Source organism: Stenella coeruleoalba (assembly GCF_951394435.1).
Source record: "Stenella coeruleoalba genome assembly, chromosome: 21".
Taxonomy (NCBI): Eukaryota; Metazoa; Chordata; class Mammalia; order Artiodactyla; family Delphinidae; genus Stenella; species Stenella coeruleoalba.
The window spans coordinates 29,576,301-29,596,471 of NC_137167.1; the positions used below are offsets into that span (position 1 = coordinate 29,576,301).

Here is a 20,171-nt window from a genome sequence, read left to right on the forward strand (position 1 = left end):
TGCTCCCGAGTCCACAGAGCGCATGCTGGTCCCCTGCCCCTGTTCTAACTGCATTACCTCTGCCAGCGACGGGGCCCTCTCACTGGTAATGGGCAGTGTTGACGAGCTTTGGGGGTAGAAACGCCCCAAGCACCAGGGGCCCATAGTTACAAAGCAACACTGTTAAATTAGTGCCTTGCATGCTGTCCAGGTACTTTGGCAAAAACAGTTCAGGCCAGCTCCAGGCCTGCTGGAACTAATCCTCCTGACACACACACACGATGTAGTTTACTTATTTGTCATGTGTATTTTCTGTCACTCCTTCATAGAGTATAAGCTCCCTGATGCAGGGATCTTTCTTTGTTTCAAGACCAGTGACTGACACACAGTAACATTTTTGTTAAATGATGAATGAGTGCATTACTAACAGATAGAGCAGGGTGCTGAACAAGAGCACAGTGTAGCAGCAGCCTTGAATGGCTAAGAAGTTCTTCCTTTAGACCGGGACGCATGTGAACACACTTGGGCTGGACGCCTAAAGAGGCCTGGACAGAAGACACGCTTCCCTAGCATCCTTCAGAGACCCTCGGGTGTAGGAGTAACTGTAGGTGAAGTCGGTGTCAAGCTCAGCTTTTGTATTTACGGTGGCGACCTGCCCAAATGGGCTCTTCCACAGGGGACCTGGGGGCCTGCGGTATAAATAGTGCTAGGAGACATGAGGACGGTAGGGTGAGACGGTGACCCGGACATCACGTGTCCGAGGTTTCCTCATTCCCTACCCTTTGGACGTGTGGTCACAGGTTTTGTTTTTTACTGGCTGAGTGGAGTTGCTGTGATGTAAAGACAGTAAGACAAGATTAAATTATGGTTCTCTTCTTTGGTGGTTATAAAATAATTACTTTCGTGTTTTATTACTGTGTCATGACTTTTTAGGAAGGGGGGAGATAGACATAAAAGTAGCAAAAAATAAGGAAAAGGAGACTAATTTTGTTTAAGAATCTTCATGGAAACTAAGAATGCTGGGGTCCTGAAAATGCCTCAGAAAACATAGCTACTTAGTGTGTAGCTCTTTATTCAGTCTGAAAATTCTGTCCATATTCTTACAGTTATAGGAAGAATAAACATTACAAATTCACATATAGTGAAGAAATATCTCTTTAAGTAGGTTGTATTATGGATGTTACAAAAGATATCAGGAATGTGTACGGAAGGGTTCTTTTCCTGTCTTACACAATCGCAATACAGTATTATTTTTCTGTCCTTTTTGTACAGCGCAAGTGTATGCAGCCCAAAGATTTTATGCCTAAAACACCAGAAAATGATAAAAGACTGCAAAAGAAGTTTGAGAAAATGGCTAAAGAGCTGCAGCAGCAGAAAACCACTGTGGGTAAGCTGAGAAATGCAGGCCGGCCCCCGGTGCCTGTGTCTGTACTTCCGAAGCAGCAGAGCTGAGCAGAACCTTTAGCCTGCACAGTGCCGCCCGATGCCTTTGCAGAACATTGGCTGAATCCTTTGTTCTTGCGCTCGGTCATCCCACTGCTTGATGAATCGAGTCTCTCGGTGCTGTGCTGGTGCCTCCCTGACAAATCCCACATGACCGTCTGGTCTGCTGCCCCAGACAGACGTGGAGTTCTCCTTGGCATCTGTCCGCCCTGGTGCCTGTCACCCCCCTGGACCCCAGACCTGCTCTGAAGTGGTCTCCCAACTCCTCCTCTGCCCTCTTCTCCCAAGCCTGCAGCACCCCATGTGGGCGTCCGGCAGCTCCTTGGCTGGCCTTCCAGCCGCTGTGTCCTTAGCCTCCACCTCCCTGCTTCAGTCAGAAGGGTGTACGTCCGAGCTCACGTGGCCGCCCCACCCGGGCTTTAACGGTCCTCAGTGTCGTCCTAAGGAAAAGATACTTAGGGTAAAATCCTGTATTTCACGTGTCCTGCAGCCGACCACATCCTATCTGATCTACCTGTCCTGCAGCCTCACCTCAGCTCTGCCCCTCTCTGCTGTCAGCCTTCATACCTCTGCCATTTGGCTATCTTTCCTGCACCAGTGATAGTGTATTTGGAAAGAATTCAGCAAAATGGTAATGATAGATTTTAAAAAGTTCTCTTTTTAGACCAAATTTATGTCTGAATTGTCTTTTAAAAACTACAACTATAAGGTATTAAAGATTCAACTAACGTATGTCTGCATATTGCCAGAAGTGCAGTAAAAGTTGTGCAGGCCTAAGAGTTGCAAAGGAGAGGCTATTGAATGATTTGTGGTCTGTTTTTTAAGAGGGGGGACAGGTGGTCAGGGTCCTAAAGTTCTTTCATTACCTGCAAGGTGTGGATTCCAGGAAGCACACCACTGTTCACCCCACCACTGAGCCCCTTACTTCATGGCCCAAGGATCCCCTGACCTCCTTCCTGCCGCCGAGTGCACGTGCGGGTCTGTGTGTGTGTCTGTCAAAAGGGAAGAGGAGGACTTCCCTGGTGGCGCAGTGGTTGGGAGTCCGCCTGCCGATGCAGGGGATGCGGGTTCGTGCCCCGGTCCGGGAGGATCCCATGTGCTGCAGAGAGGCTGGGCCCGTGAGCCGTGGCCGCTGGGCCTGTGTGTCCGGGGCCTGTGTTCCACGGCGGGGGAGGCCGCAGTGATGGGAGGCCCGCGTACCGCAAAAAAAAAGAGAAAAAAAAGGGAAGAGGAACTCGTGGAGTAGGGGACAGGGGTGTCCTTAAGAGGAATCATATTGTTGAAGGAGGAAGGCATTTTTTTGAGATTAAAACTGGATTTTTGTTTCTTTTCAGATAATGATGTTCCTGTTCTCTTGTTTGAATCTAATGGCTCCTTGGTGTACAGTCCCACAGTTAAAATCTGCAGTGGCCACCACAGTGCAGTGGAGAAGAGGCTGCAGGAGATGAAGGAGAAACGGGAGAATCTTTCCCCCACCTGTAAGTGACACTTCATACGATGGAAATTACAAAGTAGGTGAATAAATTGTGGAAAGGGTTTTTTTTTTTTTCCTTTACATAGATATTTTAGTTAATTTAGCTTATAATCATTTTTTTACCTCTATCAGCGTAGACTTTGTTGATATTTTCTTCCAGAAAATCTTATGCTTTATTAAGATTTTTAAAGAGTATATTGGGTATGTAGTATTCTCCAGGTTTAAGATCCTGTTGTTCCTTTGTAATTTTTCATATATTCGGGATTTTTTTTTTAATTAATTGGGCCCCTCTTTTGAAGGAGTTTGCTTTAGATTAAGTAATGCTTCAGTTTATGTTTTCCTTTATTTCTTTTATCTTGAAAGTTTTTAAGTAATATACAGAACGTTGACCAGTAGTACATCGTTTGTAGTAAACATCCATCTTGATTCCCACCTCAGTCTCCTCTGCCGCTGGGTAACCCATGTTTTATGTTGATGTGTTTCTCCAGATCTTTTTCAGTGGGTCACATGTCTGTGTACACATGAACAAGATAAGGCTTCTGTATTTTCCTCTGTGGTGGTGTAACTTTTCTTTACCTAAATTGGATCATGGCATACCTCTCATTTTCAGCTTTCTTGTTTTACTGAAGAGTGTATTGGTGTGGACCTCCATCTTTATTTTAATTTTTAAAGATGTCGCATAGTAGTCTAGACTTTTGATATTGAAGCATCCGTCTGTTGCTGGATATTTGTCCATTTTGTCTTTCTTTTTTTTTTTAATTTTTGGCCTCGCTGTGCAGCTTGCGGGATCTTAGTTCCCCGATGAGGGAGGGGATTGAACTGCAGGCCCCAGGAGTCCTAGCCACTGGACCAGCCAGCGAATTCCCCCAGTTTTTCTTTATTAGAAACAGCGCTGCAGTTTTTATTCTTTTTAACTACATGGTATGGTGGTTCTTGTTCTTTTGTGACCGTTTTCCTCTCTGGACATAAGGCTTTTCCCCCCACTGTTTACTGTTATAACCCACACGCCAGTGGACATGCTTCTATATGAATCTTTATGTTCCTCTGTATTTCATGTATCGCAATAATAATTCATAAAGGCAGAATTTAAAAATTTTGGTAGATATTGTCACATTGTCCTTCAAAAAGTTTGTGTCATTTTACCCTTTGCCAGCTGTTTATAAGAACTGCAGTTTCACACCCTTGGGAAACTAGGTTAAGATACACGAACTCTGCTGTTTGTCATAATGCGGTGACTTTTGCGAAACAGAAATACTACGTTTAAGGTAGATAAATCTGTTCTGTTTGTCTTTTCCTTCTGGCCTCTAGGATTCCTGTGATGCTTAGAACTCCTCCACCACAAGCTTTCAAAATTGTATTTTCTGCTATTACTTGTATGGTTTATTTTTAAGGTTAGTTGTTTCATCTGTCCTGAATTTATATCTATATTTATGCAATGGGCATGTGTATCAGTTAAGGTTAGTTGTGGCCGCCGATAACGGACAAATGCAAAAACCAATGGCTGCACTTAGATAGAGTTGTGTTTCTCCGTCCTGCCAAAGAAAGAGGCAGGCAGGGTTCGGGGAGGCTGTTCTGTGGTGTCTTGGAGAGCGGGCTCCCGACCTCCTGCCTGGCTTCCCTGGAGCCAGCTCCCTGTGAGCAGCCTCACCAGCTCCTGCCGCTGCCGCTGCCGAGCTCTGCTGGCCAGAGCGCAGTCCTGTGGCTCTTCCTGCTTGCAAGCTAAGTGCGACTGTGTGTGGCCCAGGAGCTACAAAGGGAAAACACCACTCTGGATGAGCCAAGAAATACAATACAGTTCTTTGTGTTTGTACATCTAATTTAATCTGCCAGTTTAATTTAAAATGGGCAGTGGCATTCAGGATGGCATAGCTAAGGGGACTGCTGTAGTTTTAGCCTAGGAAGTAGGAAACCAAATACAAGTCACCTGCAGGGCACTGCAAGCAAGACTGAAGAGTAGTCTTAACTAGGGTGTGTGTCTGCACTCATAAAATCAGGGTCTGTTGCAAGAGGCAGGTGGGAATGGCCATTGAGCTAGGTAACTAGCAGTGTTCCAGGGGACTGTCCAGATTGTTTCGACAAATCATTATATATGTGTGCAAACTAATTTGCCTTGAACTTTATTCCACTACTTTACAGTGTTAATTCTGCTACGTAACTGCCTCCCGCAGTTAAGTTTAAATTCAGCAGTTGAAAATGTTACCTGTGTGCTTACCTTTCTTATCTCGGTTTATTCTCATTTTCTAATCGTTCGCCCAAGTTTTCTCAGAAGTGTATTCTTTTAAGTCTCCTCAAAAAACATCTCTGGGGGGGCTTCCCTGATGGCGCAGTGGTTGAGAGTCCGCCTGCCGATGCAGGGGACATGGGTTCGTGCCCCGGTCCGGGAGGATCCCACATGCCGCAGAGTGGCTGGGCCCGTGAGCTATGGCCGCTGAGCCTGCGCGTCCAGAGCCCGTGCTCCACAATGGGAGAGGCCACAGCAGTGAGAGGCCCGCGTACCGCAAAAAAAAAAAAAAAAATCTCTGGGGACTTCCCTGGTGGCACAGTGATTAAGAATCCTCCTGCCAACGCAGGGGACATGGGTTCGAGCCCTGGTCTGGGAAGATCCCACATGCCGCGGAGCAACTAAGCCCATGTGCCACAACTATTGAGCCTGTGCCCTAGAGCCCGCAAGCCACAACTACTGAGCCCGCGTGCCATAAATACTGAAGCCCGTGCACCTAGAGCCTGTGCTCCACAACAAGAGAAGCCACCGCAATGAGAAGCCCGCGCGCTGCAACAAAGAGTAGCCCCCGCTGGCTGCAACTAGAGAAAGCCCGCGTGCAGCAACAAAGACCCAATGAGCCAAAACTAAATAAATAAATTAATTAATTATTAATTTAAAAAAAAATCTCTGGCCGTGAGACCGAGATCTCTCTCTTGTCTGTGCTCTGTTGCATGCACAGCCTTTGAAGGTGACGCCTGTGGCCTTAGCTGTTGAATCGCTGATCTCTGGGATGTTTTTCTCTGAAGCCCCCGCCCTCCGGACACTTGGGGCTGCGTAGTTCTTTGTTGCTGGGACCATCCTGTGCCCGGCAGAGTGATCCGCAGCATCCCTGGCCCCTGCCCCCTAGATGCCGGCAGCATGGCTCCTGTCCACCGCAGCCCCACCCGCGACGTCCAGCAGCATCTGCAGGGGCCAGGCCGCCCCTGGTTGAGAACCACTGCTCTGGTCATAGAGGCAGCTGTCGGTGATCATCGTGAGAAAAGCCTTGATCGTTGAGAAGTGAGACTGACTGAAAGGTTCTCTACCCGTATCGAGCTTCTGCTTAGGTCTAGGCCGGCCAACTTTGCAAGAGCCCTTCCAACTTTTATTATCCTAGGATTCTGTGCCTTTTTTATGATATGATTTGTATAAATTATATTTTAATGATTCTCATCATCTGTAATAGATTTGAGTAAGCTATCTAGAATAGCACGTATTAGGAATACGTCGTGGGTGTGGGTGTGTGTGTCAGTGCCACATGAGTGGAGTGAGTGGACCTAGTATTGGCTTCATCTACTACCAGAGATCAGAGTTGTTATTTAATGAGGAGTTTTGATTATGTTTTCAGCTTCCCAGATCGTTGAAAAGTCTGACGATAACACCGTTAACGCTCTGTGTGAAGCATCTTTGAACCTTTCGCATGATACTTTGTGTTCAGGTAAAATTATTTTCACAAAAGCTTCGTTCTGTGCATGGTTTATTCTTTAATCTCTTTGGCGTGTACTGAAATTATTTGCCCACGTATCTTAAGTAATCACCATCTTTTTATTTCATACTTGATGCGTGTGTGAAACAAGTGACAACAATAACTAGCTCAGTTTCATCGTTGGCTGTGCCGTGGGCGCTGCTCGCGTGTCTGTATCTTGTCTGATTGTCCTGTTAGCCCCGTGACGCAGGCCCCGTCGTTGTCCCCCTCCTGCCGGTGAGAAAGTCCGGCCAGCGAGAAGTCAGACAGCTCGTAAGAGGTCACACCATTTGTGAGCGGCTGAGCTGGGCTTCGAAGTAGGCAGTCTGACTTCAGTTTACTCTCTTATGCCGTGTCCTGCTGCTTGCCAGCCTTTTGAAAAGTGAGCTAAGCTTATTCAGCTGCTAAAATTAAACACGTCCTGTGTTTCCAGCTGCTGACTTAGAGACACGCAGCAGCGCCCGCCCGCTGGGCTTCTCTCTGCTCCCTGGGGGCTGCCCCTCTCCTCCCTCTTAAAAAGTAGAGTCTTAGTGGTGTCAGTCAGTAAGTTAAGACATCTCTGTTGCCTCTGGTGTGGAGTTTCTATAAACTGGGGGTCCTCCATCTGTTCAGCAAGCGCCGAGCCCCTATCAGAGGAGCCAGTGCTGGGCCAACGGCTCCGGATTCCAGAAAGCAGTGTCTGTGCTGGGGGCCTCTAGGCTAGGGAGGGGGGCAGATAGGAGTATAAGCACAGGGCGGTGACACACATGCTCTTAAAGGTTTGGGTGGAATTCTGTGTAGCAGAGGAGGACCTGCAAGACCAGAGCTGGTGAAGTCTGGGAGGATTTGCAGAGGTCTGACGTCCGAGGTGGGTTTCGAAGGAAGGGTAGTGTTTATCCAGGTTAGAGCGTGGAGCAGGGGGAGTGTAAAGGCAGCTTTTGGGAGCTGGGCAGAGCTTCGCGTTACCCTCAAGAAACGTGTAGGAAGGTGCGTGGAGAGCCAGAGCCCTGAGATGTGCCAGGCGGTTCCTGGAATTTGAATACAGAGTGAGGACTTTGGCAGGCAGCAGGGAGCCTGGGCAGCCGAGTTCATGGTGGTTGACTAGAGCCTGAACGCAGTGGTCCTTCATTCTCGGACTCCTGGCCTCCTCGAGGCCTCAGTGACGGGGTGCGGACGCTGTTCGTGGAGCGAGGCGCCCGGGCGTGTGAACATGCAGAGCACCACGCCCTCTCCGACCCCACCCTGTTCCCCGCGCACGGGGAAGCCCGTGTCCCCTGGTTAGAAACGCCGGCCAGGAGAGTGTCCTCACCTGCCGTGAGAAGCGGGTGTGGGTGACGCCCTTCTGAAGCAGGAGCCGTGCTTAGGGAGGGTCGCTTTATCACGTTATGGGCGGACTGAGAATTAGTCTTGTAATAATGTAAACCATTAAAAAGTTGGTTCTTTATTAATGTTTTCCAGAGGACTCCTTTGCTGGTGTTCTGCGCTTGTCTTTTGACGATCTTTGTGGGAGCTCTGGATGTGGGACTCAGCAGAGGAGACTGGGAGGATTCCTTGACGAAAGTAAAAGCGCTGCGTGTGCTTCCTCAGCTGTGTTGAAAACGAGAAGTGTCCGTCCGCCAGCATCTCCCAGGCCCCTTGGTCAGTTAACCCTTCACCAGCCCCCCGGCAGCCTTTCCAAGGGAGACACCCACCGGCAGAGGGTTGCTGCGGGCCAAGTCATCACCCCCGACGTGAAGCCAGCACGGGAGCCGGCTGAGGGGGTGTTTGATGAGAAGAGGGGCCTGTCTCCTACGCCATCTGTAACAAATGAGCCCGCCGGGGGCCCTTCATGTCCCCAGAGCCCCTCAGCCACGAGAAGAAGGGTGTCGGCGAACTCCAGTCCACCCCCGGAGGAGAGACTGAGCAAGAGGCGGTGCCTCGGGTGGCCCCCCGCGCCCCGGCTACAGCTGGAGAACAGCCCGAAGTGTGCGAGCAGCTCTGCCGTGGAGACTCTGGGCCGCGGGGAGTCCTCGTACGATGATTACTTTTCTCCCGATAACCTCAAGGAGAGGGACTCGGGGAGCCTCCTTCCCGGGGTGCAGCCGCCCGCCGGCCCTGCCCTGCTCCACTGCATGAGGAGCCTTTCCAGGAGAGAGAGGACCAGCCTCCTGGAAAGGGCTGACTTCTCCTGCATCGGCAGAAGCCCCAGGTCAGCCGGTGGCACCGACTCAACGGTGAAGGCTGGCTTCCGTCTCCAGAAGCCTGCAAACTACGGAGCTGATCCGGGCTTGAGCAGCGTGACTTCTAAGGAAACGCCTGCTGCTGAAGGAACCCCAGGGGACTGTCCCGGGGCCGAGGCTCGGGGAGGGGGAGACGCCCGCCCGGGCGGGAGTGACTCTCCCCATACCCTCAACGGACTCACTCCTCAGAAGGGACTTCGAGGTGATTTTACTTCTTTAAAAGGAAGCAATAAAGAAGTGAGAGGATGGATTGACATAACAAGCACACAGAAAGGAGACACTCCTTCCGAAATGGTGAATTCCCCTGAAAGTGAAGCACAAAGTGATGATAAGCTGAACTTTGTAGGCGACTGGGATGTGGAAAAGTCTGCAGAGGCAATGGAAGAGTTACCCCGAGGATGTAGTGAAAGTATGTGAACCTCCTTTACTGGTCTCTCCACTATAAGAATATGTAGTAGTGCGTCCATCTTCCACGTTTATCACAACTTTTTCATAATCAAAATTTCCTTTTTTCCCTTTTATTAAACTTTAAAGAATGTATGTTTGATATTTACAGCGATAAATTCTTTAACTTCTTGAGGAATAGACAGCTTACTGCCCCATGGAATTTCTAGGTTCCTTGGTCAAACCTGTTATTAGGAATACATTTCTCTAAGTCTTACAGGTGAAAAGAAAAGGTGATGTCTGGATGTGTTGTGTGAGCAATGGACTAGAGTGAGCGCTTTTCCTTGTTTCAGTGCAGCCTGTCACTGCAGCATCACTGTGCAAAGAGGCACGTGAGTGGAGGTCTTTTAAAACTCTCAGTTTGTAATGGTGAGGCCGTTTATTTTAGAAGGGAAATTGAGGAGTGTAAGCCATTCATTCTGTTAAGAAAAGATAAATAAATGTGGAAACAAGTTAATATTTATTTTTGAAGAAACTGGGCAATTTAGCTATGAAGAAATTTTTTAAGTATTTTTAAGTAAATAGTTCATTGTAACAGGCCTTATTAGATTTCTGTTTATTTGCTTTAAGCACGTCATTTAAATAGATATATTCCTATCTGTAATTTAGTTGTAACCATAGTAATGAACTATGTCATAGCAAAAGTAGCAACAGTTTTGCACTTTCTGATGATAAGCACAGACAGGTTTCAGCAAGCAAAAGTGAAGAAATCTTGAACTTAAACCACCTTCACCTAAAGATTGGGTTAAAATTTTGATAAGGCCAAGTTTATTCTTCATTATTTCTCTACTCCTTGAATCATTTTAACCACCCTTTTCAAGTTGGAGAAGTTATATGGACTGAAATATAATCACAGATGCATTGCATATCTTTTCCTTGGGTATGAACTCCCCAAAATCATCTCAGTAAAAGAATTTAATTTGTATATCATTAACCTTCTTTTTATGTCTGAGCTTTCTGATATATATAAAACTTTATTATGTATTTATAAAATATATAAAATTTGACATAAAACTATATTTTACGTTCCATTAGGGTTAGTATGTGTTTTCAAAATATTTATTTTAAAATCATGTCAAGCCTAAAATTAATATAAAACAGTGAGTGTACGGAATTATTTTGGTAGCTAAGACTATCCCGTTCTTGAAGCTTACATTCTCGTTCTCAGTTTTCATCTTGTGTATTCTTTCAGCTTTTGAATAATGCTTAATGACATGCAAATATAAGTCAAGTAAAAAAAAAAAAAAAAAATCTGCTTCCAGGCGGTGTGAGCACCCTGCAGCCCCAGTGCTGTGCACAGTGTGATGGTCCTGCTCTGGGGCTCACCGCCATGTCCAGGGCCCCGAGGGTTCTGGGGCTCACGGGCTGTAGGCAGGGCCCTGGCGTAACTGAATCTCAGAGACGGAATCAGATATTCTGTGTTCCCTAACGTAAGGACATGTAGATTGGTCTTGTTTTACGTCATCCCAAGAGAGAGAAAATCATTGAATATAGGACAGGAAAAGACTTACCTATTGTCTAGCCTAAACCTAGGTCTTTGTTTTATGGTGGTAAAATAAAGACCCACTGATGTCTTAGGTGGTCCACAGTCAGTCCACCTGGCATCTCACCTCTCTCTGGGAGCCCCCCCCCCCGCCCCCGCCCAGGTAAAAGCACATGGCCTGCGGGCTACCTTAGACATTCGTAGATGCCGAAATTGCGAAGCGGGGAAGCCCACTCTGTACTCCAAGCTGTACCTCTGCAAATCTTTTATGTTGCAATAAAAGTCTTTTTTCAATTTCTGTTTCCGTTCACTTTTACTCATCACCCTTGTCAGTGTCTAAGATAGATAGTGTGCAGCAAAGGTTGTGAGAAGAGGTTACAAAGACACTCAGTGATAAACGTTAACAGAACAAGAATGGAGGGAGAAACTTCTGATTTTTAGAATAACCTTTGAAATCATGTTAACCAATAATTGTTTTCTTTCTAAGCTTTTCATTCTCTAGTTTCATAAAAATACACAAATACATGCTCAGTGTAAGAGAAACTGCTAAAAAGGGTAAAATCATCCTGTCCTACTCTCCTCATCTACCCCTTTCTGTTAGTTCATTTAACAGGGGTTTTGTGCACCTGTCGTGTCCCGGGTTCCCTTCTAGTTCCCAGGGAGACGGCAGAGAAGGAGGCAGCGCCCCCGCCCCCCAGAGGTTACATCCTAGTGAGGAGGAGGGGACAGCAGGTGTACGTCAGCATCATGCCAGGTAGCGTGCCGTGTGAGACAAGGGCGCTGGTTAGGTTAGGGAAGGCCTCTCGGAGGAGGTGACCTTGGCTCACAGGCCTGGGCGTGGGAGAACAGGTACCTCGTGGCTGGGGATCATGTTTCAGCCTGAGGAAGCAGCAAGTGCAAATGTCCTGAGGTAGAAAATGCCCACAAGCGCCGCAAGGAAGCCACCATAGCGACAGCTCTCTGGGCTGAGGGAGACGGGCAGGAAGTACAGTCAGAGAGGCCCCGACAAGCCTGGGGTGGCTTTGTTTTGTTTTCAAGTGTGATGAGCCACTGGCGGGTTTCAAGCAGGGAGTAACCAGTTGTGATTTTTGTTTTGGATGTAACCCTGGGAGTGTCTGCTAGAGGCAGTCAGCCAGCAGTTGTGTTTCCTTCCAGACATTGTGTGTGTGCGTTTGTGTATGTGTGTGTGTGTGTACAAACACACAAGTGCAAGAAGATGTTTTAGGGGGATTTTATCGCATACGTAGGATTACATTATCCCATTGCCTTAAAATCTGTTTTTTTGAAAAATACGTCGTTTCCGTATCAGTATCAACAGAGCAATAGGTCTACCTCATTTTAAAATATGTTTCAGGAGTCAATGAAATTTTTCTGTAATGAGTCAGATAGTAAATATTTTAGACTTTGTGGGCCAGGAGGCAAAATCAAGGTACATAGGTAGTTATACAATGAGAAAAAGACATTTTTACAAAATTTTTATCGGCTGAACTGAAAGTTGAGTATAACTTTTTTGTAATACAAGTCTAATGAGAGTAGAATTCTACTTTGGGGGAAGAATAACTTAATTGGGGTTCAGATTGAGTGATCTCATCAAAATTGATCGCTGATGTTTATTAAGGCTGACGTGTAATAAGATTTTACGTACTTCACCTTTGAAAATGCCGTTTCACACAGATAGCCGACCACTCCCGAAGCAGGCGGTTTTCATCGAGCACCTGTTGCCTCGGAAGGATCTACAGGCTTTTATTAGTGTCCGCTGCGTGTGCCCTGTAGCACGTCCTCCTGGAGCAGGTGAAGCTCCTCCGCTGTGCAGTCGTGTGGGGTTTGAGTAAATCCCCTTTGCTCTTGCCTCAAGGTCTGCAAAACGTTGCTGGAACTGGAGCTTGCTTGTGGGAGACACATCCACATCAAATTAGCACGACAATGGAGATCTTCTTGTTTTAACTTCTGGCACCGCAGGACAGGAAGTATGTAAAGCTGCTAGATGTCACTTACGTGTGGAAATGGCTTTCCACCCCCTGTGGCATTGCTGACCACAGCTCTTCAGATGCCCACCTGAGGTCCGTTTTCACTGTCAACTAGGTAAAGCCGATTCATCATCCTGAATTAGCGCACAGCTTGGCCGATGCTCGTTTCTCAGTAACAACGGTGGCTGGAGTGGTCCCACGGGTGCCGCGTGGCCACTGGCAGGAGCAGAAGGAAATCCTTTCCACACCCACACCCTCACTGTGGTCCCTTGGTCTGAGAGAGGCTTTGCTGTGGATGATGGAATTGCATGTCAGCACGGACACGTGCCTTATCTAAACAGATTGGCCATGTCCAATTATTAGGTTCTTTTGGATGAATCATAGTCGCCAGTAGAGGTTGATGAAGGCTAGTTTGCCGTCTTCTGCAAGCTCTGTCTACCAGCTCTGTCTCCAGACACGCAGATATTATAAAACATGATTGGCATGCAGATGGGGAACTGTCCACAGATCAGACCTATAAGCTGAAGTCCCCGGTCTTGTCCTTTAAGTTAACTGTCTGTACCTGATCTGAAAGGTTTAGTAGAGGCAGACGGGATTCTCGGGGCTCATTTCTGGAAACTGGGCAGCATCAGGCCACTAGATAACCCTCAGCCCTGCAGTTTCTTATAGGACCATTTAGGGACCAAGTCTTGGATATGACCCCTGGGTACCAGCTATGGCACGTGCCCTACTCATACGTGGGTAGGAGGGCCCTGTGATATTCTAGCCAATCCATGAATTTAACTGAGAAACATTCCTGGCATCCATTACTCTGATTAACAAGCCGATGATATCACCAGTTACCACTCATTTCTTTCATCCATTTTGCCAGTTAACAAAGCATCTAGTATTGGGCGGGAGGGTTTATAGGAGTTGTCTCTAAAGTGTGATGTTTCTGTGAGCTCACCACTACTGGCGGGGGTGTCTTGATAGGGAAGCAGTAGCTCACGTACTTCATGTCACACAGTCTGATGAAATGTGCTAACTTACAGCCTTCACGACACTGTGCTGCTCTGTCTTGGTGCACTAATCCTTGGGACAGAAATGGCAGGAGGGGTCTGCTGGCTTTGGTGGGTTTGTTGGTGGTCACTGCCTGTGTCTCTGAGTTGGGAAGGATTATGAGGCTTGGTCTTGGCTTTGAAGGACAAGGTGACATGAATAGTAGTGTCTGCTTAGAGAAGTGATTAACATGCTTCAGTAGCGGGTTTATCTGGATTATCACTTTAATTGCTGGAGAATTACAGGCAAAAATGCTATAGTAATTGTCTGTAGAAGGTATTTTGTATATGTCTTCATTTGTAACCCCAGGCAGGGAAGAATTGCTTTTATAATTTCAGATTTGTTTTGCAGCCTTTTGAGAAAGTGATAATCTTATTTTGATGTAGTTGATACATCTCACTGAAGTCATCAGCAGATATACCATTTTCAATTGAATTAATTAAAAATATTTCATACATGTTTTACGAAAGCAAAGCCCAGCAAATTATAGGCACTTACGTATTCTTATTCAGTGTAGAACATTTTGTATATTCTGAATATTTCTTCATTTAAGAGAAAGTATGATTTACTATTGTACCAAGTAGGTAGGCATACATGTACATGTATCCCTTAAGTATTTAAAATTGAAGATTAATTATTGTACTTCAAGTAAAATACAAATATATTCAGAAGAGTGTTTCTCCACACCCTCTTCTCCAGAACCTGCCAGACCACTCACTGGAGGTAAGAAATCCTAACAGCTTGACGTAAGTTACTCAACCTATGTGGCTACAAGGAGGATATTAGAACCCACTGATTATTTGACTGCTTGATTTGTTTATTTGTGTATTTATTCATTTATTCGCTAATCACCTATGTCCAGCACATAAGCACAAGGAGAGTTAATGATGTAAAGCTCTGTCCATTTCCCTTCAGGAGCTTAGACATGCAGGGAAGACGGAGTCAAGTTAATCCATATATGAGGATCAGGCAATTCAAAAGATGGAGAGATGACCCCCAATGGGAGAGGTTATATGGTATTAAAACTGATATACATATTTAAAATCCAGATTTTAATTATCTCTACAATGATTATAAAGGAAAAGATTCCACATCATCTTTTGAAGATCATCATTAGATTTTATTTTTGTTTTCTTGGTTAACAAAGTGAACTTGATATTTTAGCAAATGAATGTGTGTGTGTGTGTGTGTGTGTGTGTGTATTGTCACCTGAGTATTGCTTGTATAGAACTTGTGAACTGGCACGTATCCAAATCCCAAAAGTATATATGGAAAGGATTTTTCCTGGGAGTCTTTTAAGGCTCTTTCCACAGTTTTAATATTCTGCATTCTACATTGTTCTTAAATAATTCATTATTCAGATTTTAGGAGCTCAGAAGAAATTTCCCACTGGGACCGCGTTAACATTTTCTATTGATTAGTATACGCCTTTATTGTTAAAATTATAGATTCTTAAAAATCAGCCTTCAGAAGCCTTTTTTTCTTCGATATAGTTGATCTTAGAGTGTCTTGTACCTGTAAATATTAATTGCTTTAATATATTATTAGTAACAATATTATTAGTCTTAATTCTGTGTCTTGGAAGTAGGAAAGTAGGCTGTGCAGGAGGATAGATTGTCGGGAATAAGTTTATTTTGTATTTCTCTGCCCTGGACAAAACATGGACCAGGTTTCTTTTCTTTTTTATTTGTAACATCTTCATTGGAGTATAATTGCTTTACAATGGTGTGTTAGTTTCTGCTGTACAACATAGTAAATCAGCTATACATAAACATGTATCCCCATATCTCCTCCCTCTTGCATCTCCCTCCCACCCTCCCTATCCCACCCCTCTAGGTGGTCACAAAGCACCAAGCTGATCTCCCTGTGCTATGCGGCTGCTTCCCACTAGCTAGCTATTTTACATTTGGTAGTGTATATAAGTCCATGCCACTTTCTCACTTCGTCCCAGCTTCCCCTTCCCCTTCCCCGTGCCTCAGGTTCATTCTCTACATCTGCATCTTTATTCCTGTCCTGCCCCTGGGTTCTTCAGAACCTTTTTTTTTTTAGATTCCATATATATGTGTTAGCATACGGTACTTGTTTTTCTTTCTGACTTACTTCACTCTGTATGATAGTCTCTAGGTCCATCCACCTCACTACAAATAACTCAATTTCATTTCTTTTTATGGCGGAGTAATATTCTTTTGTATATAATATGTGCCACATCTTCTTTATCCATTCATCTGTTGATGGACACTTAGGTTGCTTCCATGTCCTGGCTATTGTAAATAGAGCTGCAATGAACATTGTGGTACGTGCTTCTTTTTGAATTATGGTTTTCTCGGGGTATATGCCCAGTAGTGGGATTTCAGGGTCATATGGTAGTTCTTTTTTTAGTTTTTTGAGTAACCTCCATACTGTTCTCCATAGTAGCTGGTATCAATTTACATTCCCACCAGCAGTGCAAGAGGGTTCCCTTTTCTCCACACCCTCTCCAGCATTTACTGTTTCTGAATTTTGTGATGATGGCCATTCTGACTGGTGTGAGGTGATACCTCATTGTAGTTTTGATTTGCATTTCTCTAGTGATTAGTGATGTTGAGCATCCTTTCATGTGTTTGTTGGCAATCTGTATGTCTTCTTTGGAGAAATGTCTATTTAGGTCTTCTGCCCATTTTTGGATTGCATTGTATGTTTTTCTGATATTGAGCTGTATGAACTGCATGTATATTTTGGAGATTAATCCTTTGTCCGTTGCTTCGTTTGCAAGTATTTTCTCCCATTCTGAGGGTTGTCTTTTCATCTTATTTATGGGTTCCTTTGCTGTGCAAAAGGTTTTAAGTTTCATTAGGTCCCATCTGTTTATTTTTGTTTTTATTTCCATTTCTCTAGGAAGTGGGTCAGAAAGATCTTGCTGTGGTGTATGTCATAGAGTGTTCTGCCTATATTTTCCTCTAAGTTTTATAGTGTCTGGCCTTACATTTAGGTCTTTAATCTCTTTTGATTTTATATTTGTGTATGGTGTTAGGGAGTGTTCTAATTTCATTCTTTGACATGTAGCTGTCCAGTTTTCCCAGCACCACTTATTGAAGAGGCTGTCTTATCTCCATTGTATATTCTTGCCTCCTTTATCAAAAATAAGTTGACCATATGTGTGTGGGTTTATCTCTGGGCTTTCTATCCTGTTCCATTGATCTATATTTCTGTTTTTGTGCCAGTACCACACTGTCTTGATTACTGTAGCTTTGTAGTATAGTCTGAAGTCCGGGAGCCTGATTCCTCCAGCTCTGCTTTTCTTTCTAGGATTGCTTTGGCTATTCGGGGTCTTTTGTGTTTCCATACAAATTGTGAACTTTTTTGTTCTAGTTCTGTGAAAAATGCTATTGGTAGTTTGATAGGGATTGCACTGAATCTGTAGGTTGCTTTGGGTAGTATAGTCATTTTCACAATGTTGATTCTTCCAATCCAAGAATGTGGTATATCTCTCCATCTGTTTGTATCATCTTCAATTTCTTTCATCAGTGTCTTCTAGTTTTCTGCATACAGGTCTTCTGTCTCCTTAGGTAGGTTTATTCCTAGGTGTGTTTTTCTTTTTGTTGCAGTGGTAAATGGGAGTGTTTCCTTAATTTCGCTTTCAGATTTTTCATCATTAGTGTATAGGAATGTAAGAGGTTTCTGTGCATTAATTTTATATCCTGCTACTTTACCAAATTCATTGATTAGCTCTAGTAGTTTTCTGGTAGCATCTTTAGGATTCTCTATGTATAGTATCATGTCATCTGCAAATAGTGACAGCTTTACTTCTTTTCCGATTTGGATTCCTTTTATTTCCTTTTCTTCTCTGATTGCTGTGGGTAAAACTTCCAAAACTATGTTGAATAAGAGTGGTGAGAGTGGGCAACCTTGTCTTGTTCCTGATCTTAGTGGAAATGCTTTCAGTTTTTCACCATTGAGGACGATGTTGGCTGTGGGTTTGTCATATATGGCCTTTATTACGTTGAGGAAAGTTCCCTCTATGCCTACTTTCTGGAGGGTTTTTATCATACATGGGTGTTGAATTTTTGTCGAAAGCTTTCTCTGCAGCTATTGAGATGATCATATGGTTTTTCTCCTTCAATTTGTTAATATGATGTATCACGTTGATTGATTTGCGTATATTGAAGAATCCTTGCATTCCTAGAATAAACCCCACTTGATCATGGTGTATGATCCGTTTAATGTGCTGTTGGATTCTGTTTGCTAGTATTTTGTTGAGGATTTTTGCATCTATGTTCATCAGTGATATTGGCCTATAGTTTTCTTTCTTTGTGACATCCTTGTCTGGTTTTGGTATCAGGGTGATGGTGGCCTCGTAGAATGAGTTTGGGAGTGTTCCTCCCTCTGCTATATTTTGGAAGAGTTTGAGAAGGATAGGTGTTAGCTCTTCTCTAAATGTTTGATAGAATTCGCCTGTGAAGCAGTCTGGTCCTGGGCTTTTGTTTGTTGGAAGATTTTTAATCACAGTTTCAATTTCAGTGCTTGTGATTGGTCTGTTCATATTTTCTATTTCTTCCTGGTTCAGTCTTTTCAGGTTGTGCCTTTCTAAGAATTTGTCCATTTCTTCCAGGTTGTCCATTTTATTGGCATAGAGTAGCTTGTAGTAATCTCTCATGATCCTTTGTATTTCTGCAGTGTCAGTTGTTACTTCTTCTTTTTCATTTCTAATTCTATTGATTTGAGTCTTCTCCCTTTTTTTCTTGATGAGTCTGGCTAATGGTTTATCAGTTTTGTTTATCTTCTCAAAGAACCAGCTTTTAGTTTTATTGATCTTTGCTATCGTTTCCTTCATTTCTTTTTCATTTATTTCTGATCTGATTTTTATGATTTCTTTCCTTCTGCTAACTTTGGGGTGTTTTTGTTCTTCTTTCTCTAATTGCTTTAGGTGCAAGGTTAGGTTGTTTATTTGAGATGTTTCCTGTTTCTTAAGGTAGGATTGTATTGCTATAAACTTCCCTCTTAGAACTGCTTTTGCTGCATCCCATAGGTTTTGGGTCGTCGTGTCTCCATTGTCATTTGTTTCTAGGTATTTTTTTATTTCCTCTTTGATTTCTTCAGTGATCACTTCGTTATTAAGTAGTGTATTGTTTAGCTTCCATGTGTTTGTATTTTTTACAGATCTTTTCGTGTAATTGATATCTAGTCTCATAGCGTTGTGGTCGGAAAAGATACTTGATACAATTTCAATTTTCTTAAATTTACCAAGGCTTGATTTGTGACCCAAGATATGATGTATCCTGGAGAATGTTCCATGAGCACTAGAGAAAAATGTGTGTTCTGTTGTTTTTGGATGGAATGTCCTATAAATATCAATTAAGTCCATCTTGTTTAATGTATCATTTAAAGCTTGTGTTTCCTTATTTATTTTCATTTTGGATGATCTGTCCATTGGTGAAAGTGGGGTGTTAAAGTCCCCTACTATGATTGTGTTACTGTCGATTTCCCCTTTTATGGCTGTTAGTATTTGCCTTATGTATTGAGGTGCTCCTATGTTGGGTGCATAAATATTTACAATTGTTATGTCTTCTTCTTGGATTGATCCCTTGATCATTATGTAGTGTCCTTCTTTGTCTCTTGTAATAGTCTTTATTTTAAAGTCTATTTTGTCTGATATGAGAATTGCTACTCGAGCTTTCTTTTGGTTTCCATTTGCATGAAATATCTTTTTCCATCCCCTTACTTTCAGTCTGTATGTGTCTCTAGGTCTGAAGTGGGTCTCTTGTAGACAGCAAATATATGGGTCTTGTTTTTGTATCCATTCAGCCAATCTGTGTCTTTTGGTGGGAGCATTTAGTCCATTTACATTTAAGGTAATTATCGATATGTATGTTCCTATTCCCATTTTCTTAATTGTTTTGGGTTCGTTATTGTAGGTCTTTTCCTTCCCTCGTGTTTCTTGCCTAGAGAAGTTCCTTTAGAAGTTGTTGTAGAGCTGGTTTGGTGGTGCTGAACTCTCTCAGCTTTTGCTTGTCTGTAAAGGTTTTAATTTCTCCATCAAATCTGAATGAGATCCTTGCTGGGTAGAGTAATCTTGGTTGCAGGTTTTTCTCCTTCATCACTTTAAATATGTCCTGCCAGTGCCTTCTGGCTTGCAGAGTTTCTGCTGAAAGATCAGCTCTTAACCTTATGGGGATTCCCTTGTGTGTTATTTGTTGTTTTTCCCTTACTGCTTTTAATATATTTTCTTTGTATTTAATTTTTGATAGTTTGATTAATATGTGTCTCGGAGTGTTTCTCCTTGGATTTATCCTGTATGGGACTCTCTGTGTTTCCTGGACTTGACTATTTCCTTTCCCATTTTAGGGAAGTTTTCAACTATAATCTCTCCAAATATTTTCTCAGTCCCTTTTTTTTCCTCTTCTTCTTGTGAGACCCCTATAATTCTAATGTTGGTGCATTTAATGTAGTCCCAGAAGTCTC

At 43.9% G+C, this 20,171-nt stretch overlaps 1 protein-coding gene across 1 annotated transcript in view; it reads left to right on the forward strand.

Annotated features, from left to right (window-relative positions):
- The window catches only part of MCPH1 (microcephalin 1), a 101,181-nt gene that overhangs the window by 25,364 nt on the left and 55,646 nt on the right, over positions 1–20,171 (forward strand). The window contains exons 5-8 of the mRNA XM_079909494.1: positions 1,252–1,366; positions 2,757–2,900; positions 6,487–6,576; positions 8,041–9,210. Of these exons, the coding sequence (XP_079765620.1) occupies positions 1,252–1,366; positions 2,757–2,900; positions 6,487–6,576; positions 8,041–9,210 (1,519 nt within the window). The remainder of the gene's footprint in view (positions 1–1,251; positions 1,367–2,756; positions 2,901–6,486; positions 6,577–8,040; positions 9,211–20,171) is intronic.